This window comes from Mixophyes fleayi, chromosome 3 (genome assembly GCF_038048845.1).
Source record: "Mixophyes fleayi isolate aMixFle1 chromosome 3, aMixFle1.hap1, whole genome shotgun sequence".
Lineage (NCBI taxonomy): Eukaryota > Metazoa > Chordata > Amphibia > Anura > Limnodynastidae > Mixophyes > Mixophyes fleayi.
The window spans coordinates 24,315,238-24,329,257 of NC_134404.1; the positions used below are offsets into that span (position 1 = coordinate 24,315,238).

Genomic DNA, 14,020 nt, shown 5'->3' on the forward strand with positions numbered 1-14,020 from the left:
AGAGAACTTCCTTGTAGCCACTATACAATACAGAGAGCATCCTTGTGACTGCACACAACACAGAGGCCATGCCCCCCACCAGTCATTTCTTTCCCCCCCCCTAGCCCTTTCATCAACCCCTACCAATTCATCAACCCCCTCAGCTATTTCATCAACCCCCAGTGGCCATTTCATGACCCCTCCCAGCCATCATCTCCCCAGACAGGGAACAATTAATTGTCAGAACTATATCGGACATCAGCAACTCTTTTAACTTTTTACGTGTCAGTATCTCCAATATCAGAACTTTCTTGTTCTTTCTTTTTGCATAATATGGTTCCATTTCACGGTCAGCAGCCTGCCGTTACTGACCACTCCTATTGGTGTTACTCGGGCCACCAGAAACTCACCGACTGCCAGTGTCAGTTGCACACTACTTGCAAGAGAGTAGTCACTGCCACCACCAGGTTCCTTCACTGGCACCTGGAGCTGCTTTTTTCTGGATTTTTGGTATTACTACTGCAGCACCTCTTTGCCAGTGACTGTGGCTAGTTTCTCCTGATTGCTGATTACGATCAGGTCTGCAGAGTAGCAGGCAGAGTATTAACTATTGGCACTGGGTTCAACACAGGACAGCTGTGGAATAGATTATAATGTTAGATCTTATCTGCAGGTCACAGAATTACAGCAGGTAATAGCACATAATATAGCGACATGTGCTCTTCATATACTGAACCAATCCTAGTGGATGTATGAGCAGGGTAACCAATTTGGCATAGGGGTTTGGCTGCACAGAGTCAACCAATCAGTACTAATTTTGACTGGGCCAAAGGACAGGGGCTTTACACTCATGTATAGTTAGTTTTTCCCCTGATCAGCCATAAGGACAGAGTTCCCACTTACAAACAAGCTAGCTTTCAACACATCAGGGAATAGCTTGGTCATATGAAGCAATGAGTTATCTAAACTTGGAATTCAGACACAATATACGGTATTCTGTAATCGAAGAACCATACTGTATGCTTCATCATTGGGGCATTTCCCAATTATCTCTAACACAGGGACACTCAGATGTGCATTCAAACAATGGAATGTTGTGGTCAAGCTAATACCATCCTCCTACTTGGCTTCTGACCAGATGCTAATTAATTTGTGATTTCCTGTTTCGTTCTACACAACCATGCTGTTGGCAGACTATTTTACAAATCAATAATTTTTTTGCCTTTACAGTAATATACACCAGGTGTGCTGTGCTGTTAAAATAAATAAATTGAAACAATAAGTTATTTATTTCCATTTTATGTGTTGGGGAAGGTGGATCCACACCAGATTTCACTGTTCTACAGGCAACTGTAGAAAAGGTTATGTTGCCAAGGCAACCAACAAAATACTAGTGTTCATTTTCTAAACTGTACTAAAAAAATTACAAACTCAGACTGGTGTATACTCAACCAGTGGTAATCGTTTTCACGATACCACCATTCCGGCACCGAGGAGTCCTACACTGAAACTCCGAATCTGTGAAAAAACGATTGAAATATAAGCAGACTTGCCTCCATACCGACACTGTAGATCTCTGATCACAGCAGGATGCTGACCGCAAGTGATTCCGACTACTCAGGTGTCCATCACTAGACTTTGACGTCACTGCGACCTCTATGATTTTTAATTTAAAGCGGCAATGTCGGGTTAAGTGTTTAAACACTTAAGTTGTGGGGTCTTGACATTGTCACTTTATATTAAAAGCCATAGAGGTCGCAATGACGTTAAAGTCTAGTGACTGACACCTGACTAATCGGAATCACTTGCGGTCAGCATCCTGCTGTGATCATAGATCTACAGCGTCGGTATGGAGGTAAGTCTGCTTACATTTAAATAGTTTTTTCATTGATTTGGAGTTTAAGTGTAGGACTCCTCGGTATCGGAATTTTCCACACCGTAAAAACGTACCCAAACCTACTCAACATGCCCTATTTCATCAAATGGTTAAGTAGAACATATTCACCATAGTAATTATTCCAATATTAGTTTTCATTAGTATGACCAGACTAGACTGTTAAAAACTGATATCTGACTGGTTGCTATGAGAGGCAGAGTATTTTTCATGCCCACTTGTAGATCGTGGGCTTGTGCGACGACGTTTCCACACGTAGGGGTAGATTAAGCAACCCTTCTAAAAAAGAAAAGTGGAGGCCATAGCAGCCAATAACAGCCAATAGTGCCCATAGCAGCCAATCAGATTCTAGCTATCATTTATCTACGAGGGTCAAAAATTATCCGCACTCTGACTATTCAATTTATGTTAATCAATTTCAGGAAAAAAAAATACATTATTTTAAGACATAATATCCCTACTTTTCAATACGCTTTGTCCATCTGTCAACAAGCTTTCGCACTCCCTCATTAAAATGTTTTAGACAGAGCTACGAGCTACAAATGTACCATTGTCTTCACCTCTTCATCAGACATGATTCTTCATCCTCTTAGGGCTTCTTTCAGGGGACCAAACAGGTGATAGTCCAATGGGACAAGATCAGGGCTACAGGGAGAATGCTTTAACACCCCAAAACAATATTTGTGGACAGTATGAGCAGCGCTGTGCGGATGTGCATTGTCAAGCAATAACACAACACCCCTGGATAGCAGTCCTCTGCTTTTTATTTGAATTTTAGGCTTCAGCTCTTCAGTGAGCAGCTCACTATAACAAACACTGTTGATTGTTGAACCTTTTTCCTGATAATGTTCCAATACTGACCCTTGAGAATCCCAGAAAACTATAAGCATCAATTTTCCAGCTGATGGCTGACTTTTGAACTTTTGCCGATTGAGGATGTTTCCATTCCATATTCTGCCATCAGGCTTGTAGTGATGAATCCATGTCTCAAATGATTTGCAACATAAACCAGTGTCACTCGTTTATCCAACAGAATCAGTTCACATGCACTCTCAATGTTCTCATCAGTCGTGCAAATGGACGGGTATCCGACTCCTTCTTCATGGCTGACACTTATGCGATCTCATTTGAACTTCTCTATCCATTCTTAGACACTTCTTCGCAACAAGGCACTTTCTCCATATTGTGCACAAAGTCTTCCATAAATATCGGCACCAGACACACCCTCAGACCCCAAAAAATAATCACTGCATGCTGCTCTTCTTTCCTGCAAATCATACGTGGGGCCGCCATTATTTCTTGCACTGCAATCACAAATAAACTTACGTAACACGTTCAAACCTGCACAGCAGTGACTGGGGAGACAGCGACCTAGTGCGGAAAGCATTGAAAAGACAGTGCGGCCAACAGACGTTTTAATATAACTGGAGCGAGGAAAATGGAGATCCTTAATATTGACAGTTCAAAGTAGTGTAGTAGAACATTGTCAGCATTAAGGGTCTCCAGTTACCATATTCATAATGTCGATGTTATACTGCTAAAAAAAATATTTTTCTTATCTCAGTTATCTGTATTCTTCTCTCTCCCGCTGGCATGAATGCTGGTAACTTTCAGCTTACTCTGGTCGCCTGAGTCCTCTCAATTCTGGCACATGCAACTCCTGTCTTCGCCTTCTAACTTCTGCAGTGCGTGGGACCACAGGAACTCTGCTGCCGCTCCACATCTCCTGACCTGTAACCTGAGGACATGGACCAGTAGATATTGCAACACAAGCGCTGGCCAATCAGGAATGAGAAATATCTCAGTGTTGTTTAAAAGCTCCTATTATCTGATGTAGCATACCATACACTCAGAGTAGTTAATACAAATGGCCCCTAAACAGTAGCTGTCACAAATAGGGATGTAAGATGGTGACAATTTTCTGAGATTAGCAATACTGAACTAGAAGGCACAAAGTCTAATGCTCCCCTGGTTTTCGCCATTGACCCCCACAAAGAAGTATGGACTTTGCTGCAAGGGACGTGCAGGTCGCAATTCTCCACGTCAGTTACTAGCTAAGTAGTTGGTGAATGAGAATGGTCAGATGGTCTGAGTTCAAGCTCCCCAGAATGCAAAGTACAGAAACATGAACCAAATGTTGGTCAGGGAAGCCAGAGGTCAGAAGCCAGAAGGGTGAATGAAGAACCACAATGTAATCCGGGAGAGCAGTCAGGAGTGAAGTTGAGTCAGGAACCAGAGGGAACGTGGATGCAGGGAGCAGGATACTGGGGTAGGTCACAGGAACAGGAGCAATGCTGGAGCAAAGGTTAGACCAAATACTCTGGCACCCAAACATTTAATTACAATAGAGTTGACCTGCAGAAACATGCATAGATGCCTTTTAGGAGGTGTATCTTTTGCACCTGCTATACGTCAGGTACAAATACTTGCAGATGATGATAACATATTGCACATCAGGTGCATAGCCTGCGGATGCGGAGGCGGACACAACTTGAGATGTGTACTGCTCTGCAGATAGGCAGAAGTATTATTCCTTGTTCTTTTTTAGAGTAATTTACTCCCATTACGTGACCAGCACTCCTGCTCCTTAGAGAGCAGCTGATTGGCTGTGTGGATTGCACACTACAGCATTCTTTCTTTGCACCTGATAACTGGCTTTTAGATCTCTATGTTTACTTATCCAACTTATTACCTTTCAATTCTATTTATATATTCTCTTGTGCCTCTGTTTATACAGAATACTTATATTAGCATCAGTTGTGTATCATACAAGAACGACACATATCTATTGCTCCATACAGTGGCACTCCTCAAAAATCTCATCCGAGTAAGACAGACACGGAGAGTTGTTTTTCATTTTGTTAACTTAAAACAGAACCAGAATATGATTGTTATTGTAGCAAAGAGTTGTATCTGCTCGGTATTCACTGGTCACTTTAAGGATTCATTAGGTTTTATCCACTCTGGGCAGTCTCTTTGAGGAAAGGCCTGGGGCGATTGTGCTTCTGCCCCTTGCATGCTGCGTTGGGTATCTACTGACTTCCATGATGAGAGTCAGCTGTGAGCAGGCCTCAGCATTGCCTCTCTCTCGCTCTCTCTCGCAGACCTCTTACAAGCACCCCTGCTTGGAGGGGCATGATGAGATAATCCGATTAGGCCTTGTGCACGGAGTTCATAGGGAGTTCTTCTTTTCAATGTGCTACTAAGTGGATAAATGTGTTTTGTGGGAAATTGCAAATGACATTATGATTACCGAGGCCAGTGTGGCTTTCATTTGAAAGTGATCAAAATCAACAGGCGGCAGAAAATTGGGATTGGCAGGAGAATATCCCAAGTGAGGGGATCTGTTTATGTAAGTACTGAAAACAGTTTAACTGTTTCATTGTTTGAAGCTATAACGGTTAACACATAATTGTGTTTATACGGTGATTACATCTGGAAATCACAGGCAGACAGGTTCTTGCAGATTAAACACCCAGGTCGCAAATATGTAAAAAAAAAATACAGGGTGTATAGATGTACAAAATTATGTTGTTGGTACATAAATATGTATTTATTTATTTCCTTACGTAATTATGGAATCATGCCTATTTCTTATTTGTATTTATCTTACATTATCACTTTTGTACTCATGCAATTTTGTCACTTTGATTTATGTCCTTTCCCTATGTACAGCGCTGCAGGACCCTTGTGGATCCTTATAAATAAAAGATAATAATAATTTCAACAGCAAATTAATGTTTACAAAGTGTTGTACATTAATATGCTTAATGGTTGATGTCATGACTAGTACCACCTTATTCATATCCTTAACACTGTAATATATATAATGGACACAGCACATCATTTGTGACAAATAAAAAGGAGTTTATTTAACCCAATAAGCACACTGCATGGTGGGGTAGAACACTGTGGCCAGATCGGCAAAGGCCCAATGCCATTCTGGATATCCAAACGCTGCTCACTTACCCTCTGGACATCAATAACTTGTACACCACTTTTACCTAGCACACCTTTATCATTTATCTTTTATAGGAACAATTATCCCAGGCATTCCAGAACACCGAAAACCATTCTGGGCTAATGTAGCGTAACCCACAAGCCCACCCTCAAGGACTGTAATTGCACCGAAACTTAAGTCAACTTTTCGCAGGGAAATGGGTTTCTAATGCCTTAATACAATTAATGTGCGGCCCACCAACCTTTCCCGATGACTGCACAGTGTTCTCCTTCAAAACCAAGTCATAGAGCCATCGCCACATCCAGAGATGTCACCATGCACTCCACCGAATCCGCACAAAAAGGGGGAGCACCTCCCCATCGCAGACAGGACCTAATAATTCCAACACTGGAGCCAGCAAACAGGGATGGGAGGGAGGGCAGCTTTTCCTGGACCCAAAGAGGCCAAATACTCTCCTTCACAGACTTTATAGCCTGTCCGTTAAGCCGTACCACAGTGTACCAACACTGGGCAGACCCAAAACTTTCCATTTCTTCTTAACCCTTTAGTAAGGTCCAAACTAGTTAGGAACACAAACCTCAGCTGTTAATATCCCTGGGACTTCCATCCCTCAGTTATAAAATGACACTGAAACAGTACTTATTTTAAAACAATACATATTATGTAGAATGTGGTTTGTTGAATAAAACAACATATAACCATGACTGAGATTTGGTTTATTATTGAGTTATTTTGAGCTGTGTTTAGCGAAATACAGAATATGTACATTATGCACCGGATGATGGGCAGATCAAAGGCTGTTCCCTGATGGGTTAGATTGAATGATGGGGTGGAGTTACTGATGTTTTGTGACTTTGCAGGCTTTTAACAATATGCAAAAAGAACCTAGGTGGCACAAACCAGTATGGAGTGCAATGTGAAGCAAGTATGTTACAAGTAAGGAGTAAAGTATGAAGCAAGTATGCTGCAATTAGGGAGTGGAGTGTGAAGCAAGTATGCTGCAATTAGGGAGTGAAGCATCATGTTCTGGCCACTAAATATATGGTTGTGCAGCTTATTAAAATTGCACAATTGCACCTATTTATTCACCTGTGTGTAAATAGGTTTATTCCCTTATTCCACCTTTGGAACCCCCCACAAAAAAGTATTATTTTGAAATTGCAATGTTCCATTTTACATTGATATATTTCTGCCTGTAAAGGTGCTTTATACAGTGGGCCTGACTCATTAAGGAAAGTAAAGCAAAGAAATTAGTAACTTTGAACCTTGGCAAAACCATGTTACAATGCAAGGGGTGCAAATGAGTCTATTATTTTGCACATAAGTTAAATACTGGCTGTTTTTTCATGCAGCACACAAATACTTGATAGCTTTATTTTTACACTGACATTACAAGTGGATCTAGGGCATGCCCTATCCCAGCGATAAATCTGTCATCACATTTTAAATTTACCTCCCCTTCCAATGCAACATGGTTTTGCCAAGGTTCAAAGTTACTCATTTTTTTTAGCTTTACTTTCCTTAATGAATCTGGCTCAGTGTGTCTGAATAATGCAAAAGTATCTCATGGCAAATATTGTCTGATGTCCGATCTCCATCATCTACAAAAAAATATACATAAAATACCCGTACAGACATCTGCCTCTATGACATGCCTCTCTATAGGTGCCCACTCCACACCTCGACACTCATTTAAATATCTCATCCTGCAAACAAAATCTCTTTTCTGTATTTAGGCTCAATACGAGGTGAATTATGCTGTTCCCATCAGAAGTGATAATACTCACCCTGCATTAACCACCATCTTGATGCATGACAACATAAAATTGTAACAGCGTAACAATTAGTCCTCAACATCACAATGCAGCATATGCTGCTCCACCCTCCTATACAATTTTATATAAACCACCATACACCCAAATTAATTCGGTCCTGATATTTACCTTCAGCCGCAGTTCCAGGTGTTTGCGTGGCCTCCAAGTTTGAAGAATAGTCATGCGAACAAGGTTGCCTCTGTGTGCCGTAAAGGGTCAGCATGTCGCAGACAAGCCACACTGAGTTTGGCACATAGATGATGCCCCGCACACTTCTCTTCTGGTCTAGAGTCCCCCTATGTTCACTCTAAGCTGAGCAATCCTGGAAATGATAGTGCTATAAATATAATTTATTACAAAAAGTCAAAAATATCTTAAATGGAGACCTTCAGGGTGGAGACTTCAATAGATTAACCCTTTAGCACTTTCATTTTCAGATTCCACAGTATAGAGAGATCTTCTTGCAGCCTGGTTGTTATTATAAAATGTTCATCCACTGTCTCTCTGCTGTCACCACAGGATGTCCCAAAGCTACCTAAAGCACAACATGTCCAAAACAGAGCTTATCTTCCCTCTTCACAGTCCCCACTTCCCCTCATATTTCCCTTATCATCAACAACACCAGGGAGACTGTCAAACAGCCAGACAACCTAGCTGGCAGCTTGACACAGTTGACTCTGCCCTCCGCTTTATTCCTCACTTACAGTCTCTCTCCCAGTCCTGCCTCTTCCACCTTCTAAATATTACCAGAATATGACCTCTTCTTATCCAAGATGCAACCCAAATTCTTATACACTCTCGTATAATCTCTTGCCTTGACTACTGCAACCTCTTCGTCTTCAAATCCCTACACTGGCTCAATGTGTTCTCCAGAATTCAATTCAAATTGCTCACCCTCACCTAGTCCTCAACAACACCACCCCTTCACAGATCTCTAATCTTAAAATACTCTCCCTCTCACCCTCTTTGCTCTCCCTCTGACCTGCTCCTCACTTCATTTCTCACTCTCACCTGCAAAATTCTCCCATGCCACTACCCACTTATGGATTTCCTTACAACACCCGTTCAGACTTTCCCACAGTCTTCGCATCTGTCAATGCTCTCCGAAAACCCATCTCCTTAATAGCTCTTACCCTACTTCCACCTATACTACTCACACTGGTAGACCCTCCCAATCTCCACTCTGAGCCACTCTTGTTCCTCTTAATTCAGCTGTGTCCTCTTCTAATTATTATGTATGTATTATAAGGGGCACTGTGAACGCTTGACAAAGAAACAATAATAATAATAATAATAATAATAATAATAATAATACAAATTATTGGAGATTGGAATTCTGTTTTCAAATGAGAATTTTTTTCCCCCACAGGTATTTACAAGAAAGATGACATCTGTACCTACAAATCTGAAGCCCGGGCTCACGTATGTCAAGAGATCAATCACACCGTCCTTGTCCTTGAGAACATTGCAGAGGTCGCTGAGCCAATCAGCCCAGTCTTATCCATAACTGACAACTTTCTTCAAGTATTTGTCAATGGACAAACTTCTCCTAATCACTGCTGTGACATAAAGAACCATACAACCTTTTACTCTATACTGCCAGCTAATAAAATTACTAAAGTGTGTTTCAGTGGCCCAACGCCAAAGGCGATGAGGCTTCAGCTAAATGGTGGTCAAAACTGTACCAAGCTCATCCTAGCTCTCTTTTATGACACACCGAATAGTTTCTATACTGTATTGAGAGGGAAAAAATACTCCACAATTTTCTATGACATCGAGCCCAAATTTCAAAGTAAAGTACAAGGTTCAAGTTTCTTCAGCTTCAGAGAAAACTTGTTGTATGTCGTTCTCCAAGGAGACGAGCCAGTAGAAATTTGGACAAATTTATCCATTCACTTATTTTTTTATGTGGCTCTGGGGACCAGCAAGGACTTCAGGAACCAGCTGCCCTTGCAACTGGCAAATGTTTTGAGAATTGACCCATCTCAGATAACGGTACTACAGACTTTACAAGGAAGCAGTAAGACATTATGGGCTGTGACGGACAATCTTTCTAAGCGCAAACGTCACTGCCCTTCAGTTGATGAAGCAAGAAAAAGAGTTAGACGCCATTCCGCACCAAGCCTAAAACACGCAGATGTTCGTGCTAGGGAGAAATCAGAGAGTCAAATAGAAGTTCTTATTGTAGAAATAAGTGATCCTATTGGGAGGGTGCAGGCTACCACATCAGATGCCACAGAACCATCTTGGTCTCATGGTAATCTGCAGAACATTGCCAGCAGAATTATTGGCGCCCTACAGGAAGGAGAACTTGAGAATACTTTACCTCTGCAGATTGATTCTTTGATGGTGATTGAGCCAACACTTGGAAACAGCAGCGGGTATGTATATGTCTGCATGCATGGAACTTCTATACTGTAAGTTGGAAATAAGAATTTGTTGCCAAAATAATGGGCTGTATTGGCCATTCCACTGGTAGATCTGGGAGTGGTCATTATATTGATATCTATATAAACAGGTAATGCAGTTATTGTATAATTTCACTCTGATAGTGTAATCTATGTCCCTTATTGGAGCCCCAATGACTGAGCTGCGGTCTCCCAAAACTTTGTGGGAATGCTAGCCTGAGGGTACGTGTAAGGGATCTGAGTGCTCTACTGCCAACTTCTCCCCAAAATCAAACTTATCACACTAAAGGTGCAGTATCCAGCAAGTCATCCTTACAGTAACATTATTTCAAGGAATTTTCCAGACTGTGTTTTCTACACACAGGGCTGCTATAAGAAAATGAAACAGGCAAGGCCCTACCCCCATGCTTGACCATAATCTTCCCAGTCCTGGTGGACACAGAGGAGGCGCCATGCACTTGTAACAAGTGCAAGCTAAGCTCCGCCCCTGTTGATGTACATAGGGGTGGAGCCATGCACTTGTAACAAGTGCAAGCTAAGCTCCTCCCCTGTTGGTGGACTGTGTTGTTCTTTCCTACCTGTTATTGCAGTATTCCATACTTGTCTAATTTCGGCATTTGCAGTCCGGGAGAGGGGTGTGACTAGAGGGTGGGGTGCGGCCAAATGCGTCATCTTGGCCCCAACCTCAGTGACAAAAATGTTTTGTCGTAGGGGTCAGGGCCAAAATCGCGTGATTCACCGAGAATCGCGTCATTTTGGCCAGGCAGTTGCAGGATGCGGGAGACTTGCCTGCTCTCCCAGGACTCTGTGAGACCGACCCGAATTTCGGGAGTCTCCCGGACATTCAGAGTTCTCAAGTATGCAGTATTCACAACCGGTTTTCTTGTCTGGTACATGAAATATGGAAAGCTGACCAATAAGGGAACACAGTACATAACATAGATCACGCAACATATAACACATACAACCAACCTTCACAAGGGGTGCATATAACTCTTAAATGTGAGAATGAAAAACATGCCCCTGCATGCCCGTCACTTGCTACAAAATTCCACCACATGCCACTCAGATCATATACAAGGTCCAAAAAAGCCCCTCATGCCCATCAGACCTCCCACACATCTCTTACCGGTCCCTCAGACCTCCACACATGCCCTTTGTATGCCCATCATACCTCCCTACATAACCTTTATATGCCCATCATATCTACCCACATGCCACTCTGACCTCCCCACATGTCCCTTACATGCCATCAGACCTTCTCACATGCCCCACAGATCTACCCACATGCCACTCTGACCTCCCCACATGTCCCTTACATGCCATCAGACCTTCTCACATGCCATTCAGACCTCCACATACTGTATGTCCCTTACATGCCATCAGATCTCCCCACATGCCCCACAGATCTACCCACATGCACCTTAAATGCTCATCAAAGCTCTCCACATGCCATTTCCATAGCCTCAGGTCTGTGCCTCGCCCCCACCGTCATGTCACCACAACCCATCATGCCATAGCCACGCCCCCAGTCCCGAGGCAGCCTACCCAAATGTTGGGAGGTATGGTTTAATAAATACAGCTTAACCAGCAATACAGACAGATAAAGTTCAGTGATCCTTATGAAGTAAGTGACGACAGTACACATGAATGTCTGTAATCTATGGTAAGATGAGGTCCGCACCGCTGTACGGAGGGCAAACAACAAGACATGGCATAACAAAATTCAATTACATGATTCGCAGTCAATTGCATATTTTTGGCCCAATTTGATTAAGGCATTTCACCCGCGGATTTGCCACGTGACGTCACATGACGTCCCCTGATTTGCCACTTGAACAACCCTCCTCGATCTCCCGGAAGGGAGATTTTAAAAGATGGCAAGTGTGATTATTAGTCTGTGAATACAGCTGGAATGACCAAAATGAATTTGTTCTGCTTTGTGTTGTGGTGGGTTTAGGATTGGGAACACTTTCCTCTAAATTCCACAAGCAAAGGTACACAATTTTACAGCCAAATGTGGAATGGGACAAATACTGTTGAAAATTGTGATCATCTCTAGCAGCCACAAACTCTCACTTACAAAAATGTACTTATAGGTCTGAGAAAGTCATTAAATATTGTGGGCCTGATTCATTAAGGAACGTAAATGCAGATACGTGACGTATTTGGTGTAAAATCGCTGTGCACATGCGCAGAACCAGACTATACGCCAGAGAACGCAAGAATATCCAATTTATTTTTGAGCGCAAAAGACCCTTACGCCAGCCTACAATTTTATGGGCGGAACGGGGAGGGGAATGGGCGTTTGATTTTAAGCTTGCGAGCAGGGGCCCCTTACCTCTCTGTATTTATTACCCAGTATTGTATTATTAATGTTTGTTCCCAATTGTAAAGCGCTACGGAATTTGCTGGCGCTATATATGAATAAATGTTGATGTTGATGATGGACGCAGCCAATGTACAGTAAGAGCCTGCAAAGGTAAGCAGTGTCTAATTCAAGCATCTCAAAGGTACGTGTTCTTCTGTCGCATCACTTGCACCAGCTACAGGTCAGATGCGAGTGCTGAGTGATAGAGATGACGACTGTGTATGAATACTAGAACATTTGTTTGCAATCAGGAGCAACTGTACATTTTATGTACAGTAGACATTAATAACATCCTAATAAATGCATTTCAAGGGGGGATTGAAAATATTTTTTTTATGATTTGACATTAATTACAATATTATTAACAGGTGAATACTTTTTTTCCTATGCGTTCCTGCTGAGACTTTATATTCCACATATGTATTGGACGTATCCTATCTGTCAGAGCAGAGAGTACCTACACCCATTTTCTACAAGAGACGTTTCTTCAGATCCACTCCTTGTTGAATACATGCGTATGTCCGATTTATGGGCCTTTCACATAAAACGCAATTTACGTTCGTTTTGCATGACTTAATAAATCAGGCCCTATATGTCTTATTCAAAGGAAAATCTCCAGCTAAGTTTATTTTTCTCTAAAAATGAAATAAAGATATTGAGAAATCCTGGCAGCCGTCCATCCACCAGTTCTCAGCTCTTTACTTACGTCTGCTTTACATAAAAGAAAACGAAGGATGGATAACGGCTGATAACACGCAGTGTCAAATCTGTTACAATGGTTCTGCTCCATTGGCAGCAAACTATAAACAGAAAGTGGAAGTGTTAATACTTTGCTCGTTTCTCTCCAGCCAGCATGAAGTATGGCTCACAATGTTGTTTCTCTGATTATACCGCCCTAGAAAGGAGTTGAAATCTGTTTCTTACATTAATCTGTTTCTTACATTATTTCATGTTATAACTTTATACAGCACTATCCAATCTGTAAAATCGGAAATTATGTACAGAGGTAAGGACAGAGCACCTAAGGACTATTCGATTTATCAAAAGACGAAAAGCCGGATGGATGGCGAAAATGGGTGTTTTTGCCAGTGATAGGGCTTCGCCCTATCTATCAAGGGGTTACCTCTGGTGATATCGCTGGAGGTAACCCTCATAGTCAGCAAGATTCGTAGGGTTTCAACCACTTAACATTTCAATGCAAATTATAGGGAAGTCTATTTAGCAAGGATTGTGGCGAATCAAGTACTGACCTAAATTCTTGTTCTGTAATCGCCCGCTCGGTCATTTGAATAAAGCGTTTTTCAATTATCAATAGTTTTAAAATATTTTTTCAAATATTTTATTCTGCCACTGATGTGCATATTCACAGAGACTGACTGGCCCAGCAGAGCTGTTGGTGTGGGCTGAGAGTATTGAGAACATAATGTCCTGTGAGTGTTCAGAGACAACTGGAACCAGTGAGTATATGGGTACTTTAATATCTCAACTGGCACCAGAAGTTTGGTGCAACACAATTTTTTTATGAGGTCAAAGTAGATGAGAATTACACTGCAAGAGACCTCAGAATTTTCTTTACCAACTGAAATAACGGAA

General features: G+C 41.9%; 1 protein-coding gene across 1 annotated transcript in view; it reads left to right on the top strand.

Moving 5' to 3' along the window:
* Positions 1 to 14,020, top strand: part of LOC142143087 (fibrocystin-like) — a 164,239-nt gene that overhangs the window by 86,793 nt on the left and 63,426 nt on the right. Inside the window, exon 11 of the mRNA XM_075200802.1 lies at positions 9,018 to 10,029. Coding sequence (XP_075056903.1) covers positions 9,018 to 10,029 — 1,012 coding nt within the window. The remainder of the gene's footprint in view (positions 1 to 9,017; positions 10,030 to 14,020) is intronic.